Genomic DNA, 11,282 nt, shown 5'->3' with positions numbered 1-11,282 from the left:
TTTTTTGTGTAATTCTTTTTCTAAATCCTTGCTTAGGATTCTTAGTGCTTGAGAGAGTCAAAAGATTAATCAAATCGAAAAAAGAATCAGAATTTGGAAACAGCTGCACATCACGATGCTTAGCTTTCTTTGACCGGCATCATATAAAATAAAATAAAATTAAAACCAAAATACACACCCGTCTAAATATAATTATCCATGTATAAGGTCGTATACGCCTAAACTACTTGAGTTTCTTTTTTTTTGTTTAATCTTTTAATTCATCTGTTCACTTTTACTTATAATTTAATATAGTACACGAACTTTATTTGTTACCTATATTGATAGGATTAATAACTGAGGTTTAATTAGGTTCAGAAACTAACTAAATTATTGGAATTGGGTCTACGCTCAAAGTGGGTGGTTTGACTTTATTAAGCACTAAGGAAATTTAAAATACTATATTGAAGGGAAATCTTAACTCCTTCCATCTAAAAAGACATTATAATTTCTCAAAGTATAGTTCATAATATGGCCTTCACTTCTACGTGAAGAGATTTTCGCCGAAATAATCAAATGAACAATTACATAAAAACTCTTTATGATGACTAACCGAATAATGGAAAATGTGCATAAATTATAAGGCGAAAGCATACCTTGATCCATATTGAATTGAATGGAGAAATTATTTTGCAGCGGTTATGGATCTTCTAGATACATTCTTCACAGTAGTATGCCAAGAGAATACAGAAATATCAAATTGTGTTTGCTGACGTTTGAGGACCATAACCTAGCTTATATTTATATTCCATAAAATATATGACCCTTTATCGGTCCCTCAAGAATTAGAAAATCTAATATGATATACACTTATTTTCATAAAAAAAATTAGATACACTTTAACCCAAACTTTAATCTTTAATAGATTATTTTAATTGAACAATTGAAAAATAGTCATATACATTAAATTAGTCACATGGAAGCTTAATTTTCCATTATTTTTTTATTTTACAAACGGTATTATTTGAGTGAAATTCGCTAATTAAATGATTTGATTATTAAGTTGTCATAGCGTATTCAGTACATTAAGTCTTATTTAATGAGTTCTATTATTTCAAGCACTTTTATTAATTGGCCAAGAGTGTTTTTGTGTAGTTGAGGGCTGACTTTGGAGTGCACAATCAATGAAGAAGTTTCTCGTATTATTCACGCCTTAAATTTCGTGCAATTTGTAATTAAAGTAGAAATCCCACAAATATATATAATGAATCAGAAAGTAGATTTGTGGTGTGAATCAAACCTATGAACTACTTCACAACTAACCATTTAATGAGAAAGAATGATAAAATGATGTGAAGAAATGAAACTACAATGTCAACAGATGCATGTCACATTGAAAAATTAGACCTCATTTGTTTAGCATTTCATTCTCTATTTTATTTTCATAATTTATGCACTGTGTATAGCATTACGATTATTTATACAACAACTATGATAATACTCTAAAAACAATTAAGATATCAATACTAAATCTAATTTGGTTACTAACTGTGCTTGGTTAGAACTGATAAACCAAACCAATAAAATCTAATTTTTTCACGAATTCTGGCTTCATCATTATATAACATTGTAAATTGAGGTTTCTCAGAGAATAGATTAAATGATTGGAATAAATAATAAAAAAAATAATGGATTTATGCATTTGAGCATTTCACAACACAATGGGCTTGCTTGATTTACTCATCAAAGGGCCGGGTTCAGGGCCTTGATTTATATATTTCGGTTTTGGGCTTGGACCGGTTAGTTTATCGGTTTAATTTGGGCTTAATCCACTTTTAATACTCCCTATAAAACAGCTGGATCATCACTTAAGCATAATATCTTTACCAACTCATTCATCACGTGTGTCTGTTTGATTTTTAATAAGTACATGTTTTTTAGCTGTCTGTGATTATTTTTGGACAGTTTTGGGTAGTTTGAGAACTTGCTTTTTCATTTGTAAAGAATTAAGAATATGACAAATTCTGTGCTACTAAGTAAACGTATTTTTGGTGACTTTATAGTTTATATCATATATGGAATTGATAGAAGGACATTTCTTTATTGAACTTTTTCTTACTTGATACAAATCGATCATATCAATACTTTGCAATATTATGTAATTTAACCCAAAGTAAATTATTCAAGAAACCTTCTTTAATTAGCATAATGTTTTCCTTCTTATTTTAAGCGCTTATCAAATTTAACAATGACTTCGATTGAAACAAAATAATGCAGGAGTTCTTATTTTAAAAGAGTTTATAATTTTTAAAAAATAATCAATACTACTGTACATAATAGTAGATGATAGATCAATCCATAGTTCTTTTAAAGAAGATTAAGTAAAAGAGAGTATATTTACACTCCCTCGTTGTCAAATTTATAGTACTAGATCATCTCCGAGGCGATGCGTTGCTGATTACATTTTTGTTAATCGAATGAATATATAATTGTATTTAGTATTACTATATATAGCATTAAAATTGATTTTTATTCCACGAAAACAAAGTGACATCGTTTCGTATGATAACCAATTACCATGATTATGATATTATCGATAAGATGAATTTTAGTATTGTATAAATTTGAATTGATTTATATTGTTCGAAATAAAGTCGAATTCTATTTGTAACTAGTATAACGCATGTGCTATGCACGGATTAATATATTTTTAAAATATTAATTTTCAATTTTAAATTAATTAAACAAATTAGAATTAATATTAACAATGAACAATATGAGTAACAATATTAGTTACATGAGAATCAAATTCTATACAAATCAACATTGAAGCATAATAAATTTGAAACAAATCATATAATATAGTGTTTAAATAATAGGAGTAGGAAGATAAAAATCTATCACAATAAAGAATTAAATACAATGTATAATTACTCAGTATTTTTAAAACTTCTTTATACACTACATTAACTTTAAAATCAACTAAATATATGATTATCGGAATATCCAAACATAAGTGTTATCCGATTAATCATTACCTATATACAATCAAATAAAGATTGATTTTTTCTTCAACATAATAATGATCAGATTTACTTCCTCAAATCAATAACGATGGAAGAAGATCCATAGTGCAATATGTTTGATCATAAATTTGTGATTACCGAATACAGTGAACAATAGCATAAGTGGAAATGGAAAAGCTACACGATCCATCTAAAATCAACATAATAAAATGTGCTATGATGAAACTATGAATATCAAATTCGATCATTAAAAGATATCAATATCAAAAGAGTAACTTTACTGCAGTAACAACCGGTGACGATAGCGAAATTCGAAGAAATCGCTGAAAGGCCGGGATTATTTATGTGTTTTGACAGCAATCCTACAGATCCTCTAGCAATCCCTAGTTTTTGCACAAAAACAATTCTCTAAATCAGACGACGATCATCCGAAAAACAATTCAAAAAGCAAGAGAGAGAAAAAAAGACAAACCTGCGAGCACAGTGGGGATTAGAATGCGTTGCTTCCAGTGGTCTGGATTCGATGAAGACAAGTGAGGGGTTGAATCAAATTATCTTTTCACCTCCCACTATGAAACATGGAAAACTAATCTCCACTAATAAGAAGAAAGGTGGAAAACCAACTAAATAGGATTATATATTTTTTATTATTAATTTCTGAATTTTATATTAATTGCATTTACATCCTTCAGTATAAAATGATTATTCAAAATCTCCCAAAACTTTCCTTTTATATATCGTATAGATGTTATAAACCATTTGACATGTATTGTTTCAAATTTGCTGTAAATTCGCTACTAATAGAGTTTGTCCTTAACTTTGTTAAGACACAATCAGACTGAAACTTTCACTGTACACGCCCTAAGATTACACTAAATTTTTGGAAGGGATTCTTCTCCTTTTTCTAACAAAACGTGTACAAAACATTTTTAAGTTTATTTTTCTTGAGATAATACTATTAAAGCATTTCTTCTTCTTCAGCTTTTAGTTGCAGGCCAAAAGAAAATACAAAAAATTTGACAAAGCATTGTAAAATCGAATATTCAATCTGTATTTGATTGAATCGAATAACCGGAAATTTTAATTAAGTAGGTAGTAGTATTAGATTAGTTCACGAATAGGGGTGTCGAAACGGGTACCCGCGGATACCCGCACCCGATTTCACGGGTACCCGAACCCGAAAAATGACAATTTGTACTACCCGACACCCGTCCCGCAAGATATTGCGGGTATCCCGATACCCGCATCGGGTATCCCGCACCCGCAATCGCGGGTACCCGACCCGCCGGCAAGATTAATGAGTGCAAATATGCCAATATTTATACATTGATTAAAGACTCTTTTATTATTAACTCGGTGATATGAGATGGTTTTCAATATGTAAATATGCCTATTACTAATTACTAATAATATTAAACTTGTGAATAAACTTATTAACTAATATTTTACGTATTTCTTTATATATTTATGCGATTGGCAGCATGCTAAATTCTAAACCACTCAGCATAAATTAAAGAATATTCAGTGTTGTTGAATATAACAATGATTATATTAAACAAAAAAAAGATAGAAATAGACACTAAATAAGACGGCAAACCTTCAAACTATATCATCACGTGTAGAATATTGATGTAATTTCTCAAAATTTACAATATTTAATAATTTTTTTTGAAAATTACTATCTTTGATTTTACTTTTCAATTCTGATGTTAAATTTATTTTACAGTTTTTTTTTGTCAAAGTCCAACTATTTTGTAAACTTTGTTGTTGATAGTTGTTTATTGTCAAATGATATAAATTAACAATAAAAGTTTTCATTTCATCTTAATTCAAACTAATATGGTATTTGAATTATATCTGGAAAAATAGTGGTGGTGGCTGACTATTCGAAAGTGAGGTAAATGATACTAGTAGAATATTTGTGTTGTATAAATATAGGAAAATCATTCTCTGCCCAAATCTGAATCGGGTATTTATTCGGGTATACCCGATCGGGTATCGGGTTACTCGATACCCGACATTCTGAAAATTTTGCTACCCGATCCCGACCCCGATCCCGAATTTTGCGAGTAACGGGTATCCAATACCCGTCGGGTATCGGGTCGGGTTGGGAAATACCCGATACCCGCTACCCGTTTCGACACCCCTATTCACGAATATAATATTTAATTCATCTTTCCATTCAATTAAGAAAATAATTTGAACTTAGATCAATTTAATTCTTAATAATTGATTATATTCGAAAATAAAATTATGTTAATCATATCATATTTAATTAATTAATACTGATGGACATGCTTATCAGTATTTTAAGTATTCCTCTTGAAATAAAAAAATGTTCACATTTCTCACTCATATTTTTACATTCATCTCTCATACTTAATCCACATTTTAACCAACCCACTCATATTTTACTACTTAATCTTTTTTTCTTTTATATTTTATCAATTTTTCAATAAAATATGTGACATTCACTAATATGACATTTTTTATACATGGGGAATACAAAAAATACACACATTCAGTAATTTGCCAATATATCTATTGCATATTCTCCATATTTTTTAGAGATATTGACATCTAATATCACGAAACTTTCAAAAAGTTGGGTTTTTCTCACGAATTTTAAAATTGACAAATAATATCACGAACTTTACCCTCTGTTTGTTTTTTACCACGAATGAAAAAATTCTCACAAATAATATTATGATACGGATTTGTTTTCGTAATTTCTCGACAACAATTTTGAGAGCTTCAAGTTTTTCAATCTTTGAAGCTAGTTTTTCTTGAAGCACACCCTCCAAAATTGTTATTCAATCTATTAAAATAACATGAATTTTTTCATTCGTAGAAAAAAACAAATCGGGAGTAAAGTTCGTGATATTATTTGTCAATTTTAAAGTTCGTGGAAAAAATCCAACTTTTTGAAAATTTCGTGATATTAGATGCCAATATTCCTATTTTTTATGATATATTCAAATTGTGGGTGAAGTAACTTGGTGAAATGCGAGGGGCCTTAATTGATCTGATTCGCTGTCGCTACTTTCCTTGATATTTTCAAATAGGATGTACTACACTAGGAACCATATTGAGAGGCTAGAATAATATTTTAAATATAATCATTTTATTTATTAGGTCAATTAGATAGTTAAGCTATTATGATAATTGGTTAAATAAATATAATTAATTAACATAAGTTAAAAAGCCTAACAACTTTTTTTTTAATAAAAGACATGATAAAAAATCTATCAAGAATTATATTTTCTCTAATCATATATTCAATGAAATCATAACCCCCAAGGCCCCAATAAGAAAATAACATTACACCATCTTCCAACTCGACTATTTACTTTACTTTTAACATTTGAAATTATTTACATTAAATTTTTATTGTTATAAACTTCAAAATTCCAGAATATTACAAAATATTCGGAGATTATTTACATATATACCGAAACAACATATAGATATAACTGAAAATTGTGGAGATAAATTTTATTTCAAATTTGAAAATGGATCCTGAGGAATGATATGCTTGGATCTATACACTTATATAAATAAAATTGACTATTTTTACAAAAAATATGAAGTTGAAAAACAATCACCTATTTGGAACTTTTCCTCTAAAAAAAGAAAAAGACAGTAGTAATTAATGCTCCTTATATGCAATTGTAAATCATTATTGATACTTTCTATTTAAACAGTTTTAAAAAGTGTTAAAATAGCAGGAAAATAAATAATTGACGAGATATGCAAAAATTTCTAGATAAGAATTAAAAATATATTTCCTGAAACAAATCTCCCATAATATTATACCAAATTGATATAAAAATTAAATAGATTCCACAAAATTAGCAAAGCTTCTTCCCCCTTCACACTCTCTCTCTCAAAGAGATTTTATACAGCTCAGGCTGAGAAAAGCATTAACGTTCCGTTATCAATGGTTGACAAATCGAAGAAGGGGAAGAAGAGCACCATCAGCGAGGATGATATGTCTGCCGTTTTGCAGAGGTAACATTTGTTTCGTGAATTGTTGTTTCTGTAGTTCTCGGTTGGTGTTTAATTTGGCGTATCTCCGGTTAGATACTCCTTGGAAACGGTGTTCGCTTTGATGCAAGAGATGGAACAAGCCGCTGGAGCGAAGATTGATTGGGCTGAGATGGCGAAGAATTCCGCCACCGGAATTTCCTGCGCGCGGGAGTACCATATGCTGTGGCGCCACTTAGCCTACGGAGAAGCCCTAATTGATCAGCTCGATAGCGACGCTGAGCGCATGGTCTGTAATTTTTCTCATTTTTGGACTGTTTTTTGCAATTTGTTTCTGCCTATAGCATTGTGATTGATCTTCCGCCGTTTCATGCCTCTTTCACCGGTTGCAGTAGCTGATATTGATTTTATGTCATGCTTTTACTGGATGGAAATTTATGATAGAAGGGAACTTTGATTAGGAATGCAATCCCTTAAACTTGTTAGAAGGGGGGAATTCCGGTGGTATCACATCTAAAGATGGAAGTTCTGACTGTACCTTTTGTATATTGTGATTGTAGGATGTGGATGATGAGGACAGTGATTTAGAGCATGAGGTGGAACCTTCCCCTCCTGTCGGACGTGAAGCTTCGGTGGAAGCTGCAGCATGTGTTAAAGTATGTCGATAGAATGTTATCCTGATTTTTCGAAGAAAACATAGCAAGTAATAAATGCAGCAGACGATTGTTATGAACTGTTTGCTATTGGGGTTAAGACGATCTAGTCTAACCAATTTATATGTGTATCGACACGATAATTACTCACGCAATTAATTCGATACTGAGACTTAGACATAATTACAATTTGCCTGATACGATGTATGTGTTTCGACACTATACTTACCCACACATTTAAGTCGATACTGAGACTAAGACATAATTACAATTTGCTTGATACGATTTATTTGTTTTGACATGCTAATTAGGGAGTCTGTTGCATAGTTATTATTGATGGATTCTTGCACATTAGTTTTCTATCAAACGGGTAGTTGGGATCTTTCAAGTAATAGACAAGTCTATGTTAGTTACACCCCCATTTCGAAATTGGGTAGTTGCTGTAGTTATGCTATTCACTTAATTACTAGATGCTGGTTTTCCTCAATGTAGTCCTTGTTGTATTAGATGAAAATCTCAATGACTTTATCTCACTGGCCTTAAACAAGAGCCATCTCATAAGATTCATGTTGTGCTGGTTGATCTATCATCGTCAATAGCTAATGTATCTCATTATTTCCCACGTGCACAGTTACACTCAATTGAAACGATACTGGTTTTTCAGTGGATCAAGGATCAAATATATGCTTATTGTTCGGATCCATAAATAATTTGCAATTCAGTATTAGATCGAGATTTTGAGGATCTAGAAATCAATATCACCAAGATCTGGTTTTGATGCCAGTGTACAAAATGGATATAATATCTTGTCTCATGGTAGTTCATTGAGCAATTATATGCTGTTTCATACATATGATGGGCATCAAACTCAAGCATATCATTATTATATGTGTTCTAAGAAGCCGATTCTTTTGGGACAGGTTTTAATTGCTTCTGGTTATCCAAATAATCCCCAGCTCCCGAACAACTCAACTATTGAGGCTCCATTGACTATTAATATACCTAACACCAAGGCAGTGTCTGCTACTTCAGATGGCTCACATTCCCCCAATATAACAAGGGGGAGGAATGTTACCATCTCTGTTGCCGTACAAAAACAGCCACTGTCTTCAGCAGTAAGTGGTGAAAAAAGGCCTACTAATAACGAGGCTGCAGAAGTGAACTATCCTTCTCGAAGAAGACGGAGGAGTTGGTCTTTGGAAGAGGACTCAAAACTCACTGCTTCTGTACAGAAACATGGGGAACGAAATTGGGCAAATATTGCCAGATGGGATTTTAAGAATGACAGAAGAGCATCAGAGCTATCTCAGGTTTTTCCATCTTGTTTCTTTTTATGTTTTATGCATCATAACCTCAATTCATATTATAGAGCAACAAGTGATTGTCAAATGGTTTTCCTTTTATGCTATATGCAGTGAGAGTTGGCCTTTTTATAGTGTGCCTAATTTTTGCTAAAGTTTTAACATGTGATGGATAACTATGTTAATACTGGTGACTGATACTAGGTTTGTGTTGTATGTGGGTTTTTACTCCACTATTGTTTCCTTTTAGTCAATTTATCTATTCTATTACTAACCGGTGTATTCATTTTGGGGGTTTTATCTGCAATACATATTAGATTAGTATCTTTTTCTGCTGATTTTGTGGAGACTGGATTTCACTGAACTGCTAGCGAGTTCCTCTAGACTAAATATATTCTCTTTAAAGCTCTAACCCATATAAGATGCTTATGGCATATCTGTGCTACAATGCCATAGAATTTGCTTGGTATTTGTACATTTGATTAGCTCTGGTTATTAAATTTTGTGCTACTCCTTGTTGATTAGGTCCCCTTGGTTTGTATTATCAATTAGTTTCATGCCACTTATAATTGTACAAAGGTCGTGTTCCTGATATATTGAATGAAATGGACTTGTGCAGAGGTGGTCCAATCTCAGGAAAAAACAGGGCAATTCAAAGGCTGGTACCAGCACTCAACGTTCTGAAACTCAGCTCGCAGCTGCACATCGTGCCATGAACCTAGCTCTGGATATGCGTAAGTGCCATAACTTATTGTTGGTAAATTGTAGGTTGACTGATGGCCGAAATATTTATATATGTTAAATATGTGTATTTGATAACAGCCAAATAACTGAGATACGCCTTTGATAATAATTAACTTTTACTTCTTCTAATATGGCACCTTTCCTATTTTGAAACACCTTTATTACTCACCCAAAAAAATGTAGTATATATTTCTAACGTCACTTTTTACTCTCCTAAATTCCGTGCCCAAAAGAAATTTGCCATAAATAATGAGATGAAGGGAGTAGTACATTTTTATTGTTACACATCATAACATCTTTATTATTGTAATATCGCAGGAATCAAAACTCAGCCTCAACCTCCAAAAGCCTCTTCGTCATCGGCAGATCAACCATTTCAAAGAGTAGGGCCTTCAAAACCCCAGATGCTTGCAAATCGGCCTTCCATGATCCAAATATCTGACGGAGATTCAATGGTCAAAGCTGCCGCAGTTGCTGCTGGAGCTCGCATAGCTACTCCTGCGGATGCTTCTTCACTAATTGAGGCTGCACGATCTCAAAACGTTGTGCATATCACAACTGGAGGCAGTTCTGTGATGAAATCATCCACTCCAAGCACTGGCCATCAACTGCCGAGCAATGTGCATTTCATTCGTAATGGTCTAGCAAAAGCATCGATCTCCACTTACTCTGCTCCTAAACCAAACATATCCGAAACTGGAGAAGCTAAGCCAGCACAAAGTCAATCTACAAACCTTGCAGCATCAGCAGCTCCTAATCCCATTGGTGTCGTTGCAGTGTCAAATGCAACATCTGTAAAGGAAAATGCTGCGCCTGCACCACCAACTCCATCTGCCAAACTTCCTGGAACAGCAGATGATGCGGTTGTTTCTACATCAGGTAATGAGAAAAAAGAGCTTAGTAAAAGCAATCAAGGTGTTGAATCAGACAGAGTCTCTGGTTGTGCTCCAGTAGAGCAAGGACCTGAAAATCAATCAGCCGCACCAGGCAATCACTCAGAAGAAGCTGGAATTAATCAACTTTCTTCTTCTGGTAATTCAACTAATGAAAACACAGGGGGAGATAAAGCTTCTGTTTCCGTTCTTGAACCAGTTAGTCGAGCAACAGATGACGTAGTAGCTTTACCTACATTAGAAGTAGAAGGTAAATTTTGAATGCCTGGACCTACATTTCATTTTACAGTTGCAAAAGTGATAACATTGATTCTGCAGCAGGTGAAACCAAAACTGACGGCCAATTGACAAGCAAAGGAACTGCTGAGAATACGAGTACAAATGAAAAGAGTGAAGATTTACCCAGCACAAGCACAAACCGCCCTGCAATGTGAAGCACGCAGCTGGAGATGGTCGAGAGTGAACATGCTGTGTATATTAGTGTCGAGGAATCTTCTTACATCTGAACAGAAGCCGTTAGCCTGGATGTTGATATTTCATAGCATTTTCGAGGACAATTGGAGAGTTATAGTTTCTCTTTTATCTGTAATCTGGCCTAGAGATTACAAAAACCAATTTAGTGGAGAGTTTTCCTGAGTGAAATTTTGGTAAATTTTTGTGGAGTAAGATTTTAATGCCTATTTCATTGGCTTTCCGATA

At 32.8% G+C, this 11,282-nt stretch overlaps 1 protein-coding gene across 2 annotated transcripts; it reads left to right on the top strand.

Moving 5' to 3' along the window:
- The first annotated feature begins 6,844 nt into the window (after positions 1-6,844).
- Positions 6,845-11,282, top strand: LOC125216489 (uncharacterized). Of its 2 annotated transcripts, none has more exons than XM_048118206.2 (7): positions 6,845-7,016; positions 7,089-7,281; positions 7,553-7,648; positions 8,566-8,955; positions 9,566-9,680; positions 10,009-10,833; positions 10,905-11,282. In XM_048118206.2, the coding sequence occupies exons 1-7, from the start codon at positions 6,946-6,948 to the stop codon at positions 11,015-11,017; spliced, it is 1,803 nt and encodes a 600-aa protein (XP_047974163.1). In that variant the 5' UTR covers positions 6,845-6,945; the 3' UTR covers positions 11,018-11,282. The 2 variants fall into 2 exon arrangements, with proteins under 2 accessions (XP_047974163.1, XP_047974162.1); XM_048118205.2 differs by having other exon boundaries at positions 10,902-11,282.

Source organism: Salvia hispanica, chromosome 3, assembly GCF_029641045.1.
Source record: "Salvia hispanica isolate PSC_SH4W2 chromosome 3, Shi_PSC_v1, whole genome shotgun sequence".
Lineage (NCBI taxonomy): Eukaryota > Viridiplantae > Streptophyta > Magnoliopsida > Lamiales > Lamiaceae > Salvia > Salvia hispanica.
Note: the sequence above shows the minus strand (reverse complement) of the source record. Positions and strands in the feature narration are given on the sequence as shown.